The sequence below is a fragment of the Tympanuchus pallidicinctus genome, unplaced genomic scaffold, assembly GCF_026119805.1.
Source record: "Tympanuchus pallidicinctus isolate F22 unplaced genomic scaffold, pur_lepc_1.0 scaffold11, whole genome shotgun sequence".
In the NCBI taxonomy this organism is placed as follows: domain Eukaryota; kingdom Metazoa; phylum Chordata; class Aves; order Galliformes; family Phasianidae; genus Tympanuchus; species Tympanuchus pallidicinctus.
In genome coordinates, this window is record NW_026294627.1 from 22,593,000 (window position 1) to 22,606,729 (window position 13,730).

A 13,730-nucleotide genomic window follows, 5' to 3' on the forward strand; every position below is an offset into this window, starting at 1 on the left:
TCAGAAAAAATCAGAAATCATTAATGAAAGGATTTCCTTTTAATGAAGTATATTAGACTCTACTGAATATTGCCATTTTTACTGTCCAACCAAAATACTAAAAATACTGTAACAATAAAAGACAACATTTAGAAGTCTATTTCTAAAGGTGCAAATACATGTATAATCCTAATTTTCAAAGTACTTCTGTTTCTTCAGAAATCTCAGTAGTTTCATGGCCTGAAGAGTCTCCCACAAATAGGTAACAAGGCCAGTATTTTTCCACAGACTTGCAAAAAAGTTGAGATGTTGAGGTCTGCTGCTTGTCAAGAAGTATTCTAAAAGTACTGAATGTCCTTTTGTGCCACCTTTCATGCACCAATGTTTGTATTAATATATATAGCAATAAGTATGCCATATGTAAATGGGAAGGTTGGTGGCCCTGCATGTGGCAGGGGGGTTGGAGATTCATGATCCTTGAAGTCCCTTCCAACCCTGGCCATTCTATCATTCAGTGATTCTGTGATATCTAAACAGCAATTTTAGCTGTACCACACAGGTAAGACTTATACAGATTTTAACGAGGCTATGAGTGAAATGGTAAGTTGTAATGAATGATGATACTTATCACCTGTGCAAGGAGGGATTATTTTATAGGCACCTGGGGTTGATACCACTGCTGTATTTGTTTCACAGAATACAGTTCTTGTCCAGATTTCATTTTCCCTGTAATGAGAAAATACGGTTGTATCAACAAGAAAGACAACAATAAACATGTATCATTTTCCAGGCCATTGTGTGATCCAAGCAGTATGCTCATTATCTTCAGCCCATGTTGGCAGTCAGCTGAGGCTGGTACAGGAGTTGTTAAAAGCTGTTTGCAGTGTCAGGGGAGTGAAAAGGTGGGGAAAAAAGAAATGCGTTATCACATTTCCACATTTCTTTTAGAGAAAGTAAAAGAATAAGAGATGAGTGAAATGGGGATTTAAGTATATGTTGCTTAAATTAACTCCTGTTACTGGCTAACAGTTTGACTTCTGGCCTTTTAAATAAAGAAGTTGTATGAAGTTTTCTACCTGTGGATTCAAGTTCAGTTTCTGAATTGAGATGACTCAAAATCAAGCAAAGGATCTGACAAGCACAAGAACAATAAGCCTCCAGTTGGCTCCCTTCATCCTGCAGAATGGAATTACAGAGCTTAAAGGATGTAAAAGATAGTAGGGAAAATGCTTACTAGCCTTGCTGGCCTGTGGGCTGAAAGGTCTTAAGGGACTTAAAGGTTACATCAAATATTGGCACAAGTGGAGAAGTTTTGTAAGGAAAAGGGATATTCTTGAACACATAAAATAATACAGTTTGAAGAAATAGACAGAGAAGAGAGAAGTTTAAATGTGAGTAAAACCTTTAAGATTTGAATTGTACTGTAGAGTTGGAACAGTGGCTAAATGCATGAGTTGGAGATAGCTATAAAGGGTTCTCTAAAGTGAGGGCCTGCAGACAGCCTTAAACTGGGAGGGAAGTAAAAAAAAAGCCATTTTTAAGTGGTTGCTTTGGTGGGGATAGCTGCCCTGAATTTTATCCTGTGACTTTACTATTTCAACTTGACCTGAATTGAAAAGTTTGAGTTTAATGACTGTTGTAACATAAACACTGAAACAAGTGGATAATTATTTTTAAAAATGCTTGCTGTAGTGAAAATGACCACAGTGGCTCATGTTTTACATCTTCTGTCAACGTTGTCCCCCTGTTTTACCTCTTTTGTCTGTTTTCTTTAGCATTCCACATGAAGGTTGGACTTTCCAGGTGTGTTTTTATTTTTTCCTTAGAGAAATGATTATCAAGGCGGGGAGGTTGTTAGGCAATATGTTATTTAGACATTCTGTAATAGAAGAGAGCCCAGAAGGTTAAAATCTGAAAGCAAAATGTATTGGTCTTTTTGGACATCCATAGGTGAGTTACTGAGAAATGGTGACTTGATATTGTGCTCAGAGAATTTAGGTTTTCTAGTAGTTAGTGTTGGCTTGGCTAATTCTATACAGATTTCCCTTCACAATATTAACTGATGTGCTTCCACTTCTGTGTGTGACATAAGTGTAAGATTTACTGAGCAACAACATGAGCAGCTCTGCTACTCTAGTTGTGAAAACAAGTCCATTTTTCTGATTTTTAAAGATGATGTAATGAAAGAAAAATACAAGGGATGTTTTTAATGAGTTGAATTTTTGTTTTTGGCAGGTATTAGCACCAAAGATGGTACTGCCAAGAAAGATAAAGACTTCAGAGGGAAAGCCCAGAAGCAGGTGCAGTTTAATCCTGGCCAAACCTTAGCTACGTGGCGAGTACGGATTTTGAGTGATGGGGAACATGAGCGATCTGAGTCCTTTCAAATTGTTCTTTCTGAGCCTGTCATGGCAGTTCTGGAATTTCCTTCTGTATCCACAGTGGAAATTATTGATCCAGGAGACGGTAAGAACTTCTTCAGAACAGTATTGACAGTATGTTCATTTTGCAGTTTGAAAAATGGAGGGCAAATCCAGCAGTGGATTGCAAAGTTTACCTTCCCTCATAATATTTCTCGAGACAAATTTGGATATCCAGTAGGGATTTGTCCTGTATCATTTTAAGTGTATGATAAAGATGTAACCAAAGGAGTGTCATCAGCAGCTTCAGTTATTCCTGAAGCCCCCTTATGACCACCTTTCCCCAAACCCTTATCTTTAGCTCTTTACAAAGATTTGACTGGCTCTTAACCCCTGCTCTCTCCGTTCCTGTGCATATATTATATGCTATCTCTGTTCCTGTAATATATTATACTGAGCTTTCTGTTTACTTCTTAGATATAATAGATTTTCTACCCCATTTTCAAGATTTTTTTAAATCTTTAGCTGCTTCTCTTTTTATTACAATAAAATACCTTACCATTAATATTGTTAATTTAGTGATAAATAATCATTTGTTTTGGAAATTACCCTTCTAAAGGAGATTCATTAAGCAACTTGCTCAGACATTTGGCCAGGTCGTATCTGATGTACAAGTCAGAGTAAAAGAGCAACATCTTGACTTGACTTTATAAGCATCCTCAGTGCCAAATAATTTTCATAGTTCTCTTGATGATGCACTAAGTTAACGAATAGCCTTACAGAATCACTGCCAGTGTGTGAGCTACAAGAATTGCTACTACTGTGATTAATGATTAATAATGAAATATCATGGAAATGATAAAAAGATAGACCTTGTGGACAAAATTCACCAAACTCAGTTTTGTACTTTTAAACTCAATTAAGTAAATTAATCCCGTAAGAGACTACTTGGTAAAAACTTGTGATTTTAGATGTGATTTAGTTTTCCATTTCTGATATTTAAAAAGGCTAACTAATTCTTTTTCCCTCTACGGTTTTGAGGTTTTGTAGGGCTTTTTTTTCAGATCTAGGTCCATCACTAATAAATTCAAGATGTTTTGTGGATTTTTGAATATGCCAAAATGCTTCTAGCTGTTTCATAGATTACTTTCTGAGGCCATAAATCTACATAAATAAATATTTCTATCATTTGCAGAATCAACTGTCTTTATTCCTCAGTCTACCTATACTATTGAAGAAGATGTTGGTGAGTTGTTTATTCCAGTCAGAAGAAGTGGAGATGTGAGCCAGGAACTGATGGTTATCTGTTACACACAACAAGGTAACAGAATCTGCAATATAAAACAATCACGCTATTACAGAGTAGCCCGGGTTGGAAGGGACCTGAAGAATCATCAAGCTCCAACCCCCCTGCCACAGACAGGGCCACCAACCTCCACATTCAATACTAGACCAAAAATAAACAAACAAACAGACAAAAAAATCTGAAAATGGAAAAGAGGCAGAAATTGAAAAAAATTGATCCATCTATTGAATAATGAGTTAGTAAGTTTTTCATCTTCAGATTCTACTGGAAATGTATTCTATTTATCTTGACAATTTGTCTTAGAGTCTTAATGAATTTAGCTGAAAAATAACTATGTTCCAATCTTCTCCTTTTGTTAGGAGTGTAAGAGGATCTATGTTTTTACCTTTTCACAAGATCTAGTAGTGAGGTCCCTAATATTTGAAAGTGGTGAGAACTGAAAGCATTGCAGTGGTCCATAATAGCCTTTACTTGCTTGTGTCCTGAAAAAAAGAGTATAAAATAATATTGTTCGGTTGATGACCTTCTCTTTCCTCTGACTACCAATCTCTTATTAATTAAACCAACACAGAGAATAGGACTTCATTTGTTTACATCAAATTAGGAACTGGTTATAATTAATTTCTGTTACACTGACGTCATCTTTATAACATACTTAGTACACTGAATATATTAAAAGAGTAAAGGAGTTAATTTCTAGCTCTTACACATTCTCCTTTTTAAATCTTCATCTTATGATAGACCATAGTATTCCTTCTGCCTAAAAAGCTGAAAATGAATGTGAGGGTTTATATGCCTTCAGTGCATCACATGATAGAAGTGGTTTGTCCAGGGACCTCAGAAATATAGCCTGCTTAGAGATTTCTGCCTCTCTGATCATCTAACTTTAAACAGAAATTAAAATATAATGAAAATAAAGTTCAGCCATTGTCAGAGGATCATAATAGCCAGTGCATGTGTACTGACTCTTCCTTTTTTGTGCCACAGGAACAGCAACCGGCACTGCTCCGACCTCTGTGCTTTCTTACTCTGACTACATATCCAGGCCTGAGGATCACAACAGCGTTCTCCGTTTTGACAAAGATGAACGAGAAAAAACATGTCGGGTTGTGATCATAGATGATTCCCTGTATGAAGAGGCTGAGACCTTTGATGTTCTGCTGAGCATGCCAATGGGTGGAAGAATTGGTACAGAATTTGCAAGCACTCGAATTACCATTGTACCTGACAAGGATGATGGTAAGACATAATGTGATAAAGTCAAATTCCCAGTGCAGGACGTAAACTACAACTAGTTTCCCAGTCAAATCAGCATGCAGAAGTTGGATTTTTGCACTTTTTCCATAGTAAAAAATATGCTTCCGTCAAAAGATTTGAAAATAGTCTTAGAGACTGAGGGTGGCTTTTTTTTTGAAGTATTTTGTGTTGGTATTTTATGGTTTGAGAAAATCACATGTGCAAACTGAGAACAAGATGTTTTTTTCTCTTTGTTGTAGTAATAGATGTGACCCAACATATGACACTGCATGAGCACCTTTATATGTGTGACTCTGAGGCTGCATGCACAAACCCATCAGGCTCATCAATGATTATACTCTAGAGCGCCAGATTAGTAGTGATCTAGAAGCCACATACCAGTTGCAATATTCCTTCTCTTATGACCCTGAATTTATATTCTGCCTAGAAGTAGCCATGTGTGCTTTGTATGTCTTTCTAAAAAAGTAAATAATCAGAAGACAGTTGTGTTGCTTTTGAAATCCCCTCAGGAAGGATGTCCAAACAGAACAATGTCCTTTGTTTGAGTGATCAATAGTCTTAATGTGTTTCTTTGAAATGTGTTTCTTGTGAATTAGAGGTCTGTGACTGAGGAAGAACAGAAACAGCACTCTACTGCACATCAACTGCTTTGGAAAGTCTGTGTAAATATTGTTACAGCGTTAAGTCTCTCCTTGTATGTCCCAGGCTTTGGTGTTGCAGCTCTCTATGAGTAGCAAAAAATCTCCCTGAAAAAATTATTTTTGCATTTATGCATTTTTGCATTTATGCATGCAGTTTGGACAGTGCAATCTCAACTGTAAATTCTGTGAAAGGAATACCAAGGAGCTGTTTTAGCCATGTATAATCGAATGTGAAGATGTCATATTTCCTGAAGTCTGATGTGAGGGATTACCATGTATATATCGTACTCTCTGAAAGCACGATGCCAAATCATAGAATCATCATAGAATCATGGAATTGCTCAGGTTGGAAAAGACCTTAAAGATCATCAAGTCAAACCATGACCTAATCATACTACCCAACTGCAACAACCCTCTGAGCGCCACATCCAAACGGTTTTTAAACACATCCAGGGAAGGTGACTCAACCACCTCCCTGGGCAGCCTATTCCAGTGCTTAACAACCATTTCTGTAAAGAAGTGTTTCCTGATATCCAACCTAAACTTACCATGGCACAACTCGAGGCCATTTCCCCTCGTCCTGTCACCTGTCACCAGTGAGAAGAGACCAGCCCCGCTCTTGCTGTGAGCACCTTTCAGATATTGGAAGAGAGCAAGAAGGTCTTCCCTCAGCCTCCTTTTCCCCAGACTAAACAGCCCCATTTCCTTCAGTCTCTCCTCATAGGGCATATTCTCCAAGCCCTTTACAAGCCTTGTTGTCCTTCTTTGGACCTTCTCCAGCACCTCAATGTCCTTTCTGTACTAAGTTGCCCAAAACTGAACACAGTACTAGAGGTGAGGCCTCACCAGTGCTGAGGACAGGGGCAGGAGGACTTCCCTAATCCTTGTCAGTGCGCCATTCTTGATACAAGTCAGGATGCCATTGGCCTTCTTGGCCACCTGGGCACGTTGCTGGCTGATATTCGTCTGACTGTCCATCAGTACACCAAGGTCCCTTTCCATCAGGCAGCTTTCCAGCCACTCCTCCCCAAACCCGTAGGGTTGTCTGGGGTTGTTGTGACTAAAATGCAGAACCTGACACTTGGCCCTGTTGAAACTCAGTTAACCTTGGCCCATTGATCCAGTCTATCCAGGTCCTTCTGTAGTGCCTTTCTCCTACTGGCAGATCAACACTCCCTCCGAAGTTGGTGTTGTCTGCAAACTTACTGAGGGTGCACTCAATCTCCTCATCAAGATCATTAATAAAGATGTTAAATAGAAGCGGCCCCAGTATCAAGCCCTGGGGGACACCACTCGTGACTGGCTGCCAACTGGATTTAACCCCATTGACCACAACTCTTTGGGCCCAGCTATCCAGCCAGTGTTTCACCCAGTGGAGCATATCTAAACCATGACCAACCAGCTTCTCCACTAGAATGAGGCTGTTAATATCAGTGGTTTCTCCCCAGTTAAGGATATAAAGGGTAGCTCTTAAAGGCTGGAAGTTAATACCCTTCTAATTGCATCATAAATACTCAGCCTATCTGTGCCTTCTCATGTGTAATCCTGTAACAAAGACGACTTTGTTTTCTCTGTGATCCATGTAAGTAATTAAATAACATGAATGAACACAAGTTTGAATCAAGCTTGAATTAATACTTCATGTAAAGTAACAGATCACATATCAAATACAAGCTGAAATGGAAATTTCATGTTTGTCTTACTTTGTTGTTGTAACAAATAGTTTTCTTCTGTAGGTTTTTATATGGCAATTTGATTTTTTTGTTGTTAATAATTTTAGTGAATTTATTAGGATCTCAATTTGTAGATAGCACAGCCTAAAATAATGGAAGAGTAGCTAATATCTCTAATAGTCTACTAGCTAATAAACTAATTATCCAGGCTTGAAGATGTTGTGACCACTAAAAATATATACAGACAATTTGAAGTGGGGAAGATGTTTCTACAAGAGACTAAGAAAAACAGAAATGAGTCGAAATGAGAGTAAGCCCATAGGATCTAACTAAAGTAGCTAACTTCTAATACCATCATGACTATAAGAGACAAAAGAGATGTGTTCAACTTTGTACTGAACCAGAGTATATTTGAGAAATTCCTGGCAACTGTGTACCTGAATTAGTGTTTACCCAATTGTGCTATTCTGCCAAAGCAAAATCTGGAAAAAAAAAATCATAGTATATACAACATGTGCAAGTATAATTATATATTAAGAAAGTGGCATTGCTGCTGTTGAGACATTTTTTTCTTGGAGCAGGCTTTTCCTCATAGAATCATAGAATCACCAAGGTTGGAAAAGACCTAAAAGATCACCCAGTCCAACCGTTCACCTATTCCCAATAGCTCCTACTAAACCATGTCCCTCAACACAACATCCAGTCTTTCCTTGAACACCTCCAGGGTCGGTGACTCCACCACCTCCCTGGGCAGTCCATTCCAGTGCCTCACCACCCTTTCCGAAAAGTAATACTTCCTCATGTCCAGCCTGAATCTCCCCTGCCGTAGCTTGAAGCCATTCCCCCTGGTCCCATCACCAATGACACGAGAGAAGAGGCCGACCCCCAGCTCACTACAGCCTCCCTTCAGGAAGTTATAGAGAGCAATGAGGTCTCCTCTGAGCCTCCTCTTCTCCAGGCTGAACATTCCCAGCTCCTTCAGCCTCTCCTCATATGGCCTGTGTTCCAGACCCCTCACCAGCTTTGTTGCCCTCCTTTGAACACGTTCCAGGGCCTCAATGTCTTTCTTGCAGTGAGGGGCCCAAAACTGGACACAGTACTCGAGGTGCGGCCTCACCAGTGCTGAATACAGGGGAACAATCACCTCTCTGCTCCTGCTTGCAACACTGTTTCTGATGCCAGTCAGGATGCCATTGGCCTTCTTGGCCACCTGGGCACACTGCTGGCTCATGTTCAGCCGAGCATCAATCAATACCCCCAGGTCCATTTCCTCTACGCCGTCCTCCAGCCACACCGCCCCAAGCCTGTAGCGTCGCCTGGGGTTGTTGTGGCCGAAGTGCAGGACCCGGCATTTGGCCTTGTTGAAACTCATCCTATTGGCTTCAGCCCAGCTCTCCAGCCTGTCCAGATCCCTCTGTAGGGCCTCGCTACCCCCAGGCAGATCCACACTTCCAGCCAATTTGGTGTCATCTGCGAATTTACTGAGGGTGCACTCGATGCCCTCATCGAGGTCATCAATAAAGATATTGAAGAGGACAGGCCCCAGCACCGCCCCTGGGGAACACCACTCATGACCGGTCGCCAGCTGGATTTGACTCCTCATAGGCTTTTAGGCTGGAGACAAAGAACAATTATGTTAAAAGATTACGTTAATGGAATATATTAAAGAACTGAAAAATAAAATGCAGATCTGTTGGAGTCAGAGATATAGTAACCATGAAACACTAAGAAAAAAAAAACAAACATTGAGGGGAAAGACCTGTGAAAAATCATCCACTTCTGGGTGGACAGAAACAACATTTGATGTTAGCCATCTATACAGTTAGTTAGACATCTCCTTCAAGCAAGCTATGACAGGGTTCTTCTGTTAGTGAAAAAAGAGCAATGCTCCCCAGAACCATCCTGTCCTAGGAGAAGTATATCAGCTTTTAAGATCAATCATCTTGGGTACCTGATACACCTGAATACCTGGATTTCTGACAGTAGATGTGTACCCTACCCTTTGAAATTTAATTTCCTATTCATCCCAATGTCATAAAGTCTGTTGGGCATTCTGTCTTTGTCTTAAAACATCCCCTACTGTGAAATGCCATGAATAACATATTTAGCTATTCCTGATTTGTAAGATAATTATGATTTTTTTAAAATATTGAATTACTACAATTAAATCTCTTAAACACAGACCTAGAAATCAAGCAGTGTCACAGAAAATGTAGTGTCATGTACTTTCCAGTAAAATACTCATCATTAAGCTAAATCAGTTAGAAGAAAAAAACCAAACATTTCCAGGTTGTTTTTTTTTTTAAATCTGAGTGGCAAAAAAGTGTCAGTAAGACAGCTTTTCTGTGTATGATATACAATAATACATTCAGTTTGTTTAGTGGGTTCCATAGGGAATTCTTGAAGAATTCCCAAGGGGTTCCATTCCAGAATCACAGAATTGTAGAGCTCTCCTGAACAGAGTAAAGCATAGGGTCACAAATATTCCTTGATCCCTGCAGAAAGACTTGTAGCCAAAAACTCTTTCCTATTCAAATGTTTTGATTGCTGATTCACTGATTTGGACTCTCTCTTACTTTTTTTTTCTGTATTGTATGAAAATTTTAAGCTTTCAGTTTGTAATCAAATTTTGAGACCAGAAGGGAAGAGATGTGATAAATGCACAGCTCAAAATTTGCAGCTATCAGTAGAATAGTTACAGTTATCTTGTTTGCTTAGGTTTTGGTCAGTGGCTGTCTTCCCAAGCAATTCTAATTCTATGCTACTGTACTTAGAGAGCACACAGACTTACTACCTCAGTGGAATTGTTGAAGCCTCATGCTGTTCACAGCAGGAAGTACATTAAATACATTTTTTCCACTTCATTCACGTTAGATGGGCAAGCAGCCCTTCATATGTCCTCTTCTTGACATTTCTACATCAAGGCTAGGTAGGAAAAGGACTCAGTTTTATGCCAGAGACTTGCCTACTATTTTCTTTATACCTACTCAGCAGAATTATCATTGTATCAGCAATTTGATAGAAGATGGCACTATGTGGAAGCATTTTCTTGCTGAGTAAAATGGCTTATGGTATGACCTGATCAGAAGCCAAAGGACAGTGTAAGAGGTCAGACAGGACACATGAATAATATGGTCTTCTGGACATTTCTTTCTTGCTATTTCTCCCCCTACAGATAAATGAACTTTGGAAGTTGATATCCACTAGCACTTGTCCAACTTCCCAAACAGTCCACATTTGTATTTGCTATCAGTAGTGTGAAAAAAGACAGAAACTCAGCACTGCAGTCCTACATTGTAAATCTCTGCTTTGCATTGTCTCCAGTAGGCAAGCAGAATAAGCTAATTTTCAATGTTAGCACTGAGCTGAATTTCAAGCTGATGACAATTAAATATTCTATTACTGACATAGTTTGCTAGAGGGACATCCATATCTAACTAGGCTATCTGCTATCTCCTTCCTTCCACCGACCTCAGAAGCAGCCATTCAATCCTAAATTTTTTTGGAGTGCCATAACCTTAACAAGTGCTGGGCCTTGTGCTTTGGCCACAGTAACCCCATGCAGTGCTACAGGCTTGGAGCTGAGTGGCTGGATAGCTGTGAAGAGGAAAGGGACCTGGGGGTGTTGGTTGATGCTTGACTGAACATGAGCTGTGCCCAGCTGGCCAAGAAGGCCAACAGCATCAAAATCCAGGTCTGCATTAGAAATGGTGTGGCCAGCAGGAGCAGGGAGGTAAAAGCTCTGTAGTCAGCACTGGTGAGGCTGCACCTCAAGTATTATGTTCAGTTATGGGCCCCTCACTACAAGAAAGACATTGAGGCCCTGGAGCATGTCCAGAGAAGGGAAACAAAACTGGTGAGGGGTCTGGAGCACAAGTCTTATGAGGAGCGGCTGAGGGAGCTGGGATTGTTCAGTCTGGAGAAGAGGAGGCTCAGGGGAGACCTCATTACTCTCTACAGCTTCCTGAAGGGAGGCTGTGGTGAGGAGGGGTTTGGCCTCTTCTCCCAGGCAGCAAACAGGACCCAAGGAAGTGGCCGCAAGTTGTACCAGAGGAGGCTTAGATTAGACATGAGGAAGAACTTTTTCTCTCAGAGAGTGGTCAGGCACTGGAATGGCTGCCCAGGGAGGAGGTGGTGGAGTCGCCGTCCCTGGCAGTGTTCAAGAGGCGTCTGGATGAGGAGCTACGACATATGGTTTAGTGCTTGTGGTGGCAATGGTGATGGTAGGGTGGTTGGACTACTTAATCTTGCAGGTGCTTTCCAATCAGATTCTATGGTTCTAATCTTAAATTGCAGGAGTTCTTGGTAGAACATGATAGTTAATATCTGCCTATCAATTTGTCCAATTTCAATTGCAATCTAAAACCAACTGGAAGACCATGCTTAATGTTGTTTTATGGACTAGAGTCATGGTTTGAGCAAATATCCTGTACCTTCCTATGCAGATGGCTTGAATTATGAATGAGTTATTCTTTTGTTCTGTACAGCTATTTTTTATACTTTCTCTCTTTTCTATTTTTACAGCATCCATGGTTTTGATGCTTCTGGCACTTCTATGCAGCTTTTAATTTATTTTGTCCTCTCATTAAGTAAAATCTGTGTGAAGTCTCCTCCTTCCTTAGTCTGTGGCAAATGGCCAAATTGGCAGCTAACCAGGAGGAATAGTGGAAGTCAGCCAATTTATGACACATTATACTCCTGTTTTCTTTGCATATTGTTTCTTATTATAAATTCAACAGACTAAAAAATTTTGAATTTATAATGACAGCCTTAAAAAATTTTGGAAGTCTTTGTTTGTTTTCTATCACAGAAATAAATAAATATCATATCTTGCAGCAGGACATCTTAATGAGGGAACTAGCCACATTTATGATACTTTGCAAACATCATCTGTCGCTGGCAGATCATTGCATGTGTGTGCATACATTTATTATACATATACAATCTACAGATACTAAATTACTTTAATCCTCACTTAGCTCTTTAAAAAGTTAGTATATTGTCTAACTTCAGGATCTAGGCTCCTTTGATAGGTAGGGATAATACCATAGGATCTCCAGGCAGTACCTTGTTGCATATATTTCACGTGGCTCCTTTAGGACAGAGGTCTCAGCTGCTGGAGCAGCGTATCTTCAAGCCTTTGCCACTGCAGGTTCTTTAACAATCAGCTTAAATATGTATTATTACCATTTATGTGAATAATGGTATTTCTTTCCAAGATAAATCATAACATTATTTAGGTGGATTATATTAGAAGATATTATAAAGTATTCACAGAATAAGTTAATGCAATTTTGTGGTTTAGGTTTCTTGATCCAAGCGTAGGTGTGTGAACATGCTTTGAGAGAACAAAATTCAAAATAATGTTATCATAAATCTTCTGTTTTTGCAAATATTCTTATTAAACTGAGGCCCTTTCTACACATTATTTTTTCTACAAGATCCAAAAGAGAACTAAATAATTAAAATATGAAAAGCATATTTAGACATAGCCACATATTACAGCTCTGTGTAACTTAAGTCCAAAGATGCTGCTCAGCTTCTCCTTCCATTCCCGATTGTAGAAATCCTCTCTTGATATCTCTGGTTGTAGGAATCCTCGTTTGATATCTCATGTACAAATCACAGACTGTGAGTTCATTCATGCTTGGCCAACTTGTGAGATACCTTGTGTGTGGTATATTTAAATACTGTTGCCAAGCCTCCCCATTTATCTGCCTATCTCTTTTGCAAGATATTCTTCAGAATTTGTTAGTAATATCATTTCCTATGCCTCTTAAAAAAAACAAAACAAAACAAACAAAAAAAAAACTGATTCATTTTAAAAATGGAACGTGTAGAAGAATCTGAATTGCTTTCATGCTCTATGAGAGGTCTAGACAGAAGAAAAACTCCTTGTAAAAGTCAGGTGGTTGCTGCAGTCAATACCATCACATTCCGGATATCAGTGTTTGCAGATGATATCCTGATAGCGCGGGCAGTGCTGATAACAATACTGCTTCTCCTATTACAGATTTTTACATACAGGTGAATTTGATATTTTGGAGAGGTAACAATGTTTCTCAGCAAAGCAACAAAGGTAAATGAATTGCTTCCAAGAAAAGGTCACTTAAAATAGCCAATCTCAGACATTTGTTTTTATCTTGAAATACCCGTTATGGCTGAGAGACTACTTAAGACTCTTGAAAAAGCTGAGCTGTGATATAGCCTACTGCTTTCAGATATCCTTACTGACCCTGATACAGACATACTTTGTAACCTAAATCAATTATTACCAAACAATTATGAATTGCACCTGACATTGAGGAAAATCCGAATCATCTCTGTTCTCCAGGCTACAAAGTATGCTGGATGTCCTTGCAGCAGACATGGGACTCCTAAGTAAAAACTGGGTAACCATAGATCAGGTATTTCTACAACCACTTTATTGCAGCCCTCAGTCTTGCAGCTAAAGCAGTGATCTGCTTCCTCTACTGTGTTTCTGTGTTCATGATTGATGTTAAACCATTCATGT

The 13,730-nt window shown here is 39.4% G+C and overlaps 1 protein-coding gene across 1 annotated transcript in view; it reads left to right on the plus strand.

Annotated features, from left to right (window-relative positions):
- Positions 1-13,730, plus strand: part of FREM2 (FRAS1 related extracellular matrix 2) — a 127,826-nt gene that overhangs the window by 73,794 nt on the left and 40,302 nt on the right. The window contains exons 4-6 of the mRNA XM_052670780.1: positions 2,215-2,445; positions 3,535-3,660; positions 4,633-4,884. Coding sequence (XP_052526740.1) covers positions 2,215-2,445; positions 3,535-3,660; positions 4,633-4,884 — 609 coding nt within the window. The remainder of the gene's footprint in view (positions 1-2,214; positions 2,446-3,534; positions 3,661-4,632; positions 4,885-13,730) is intronic.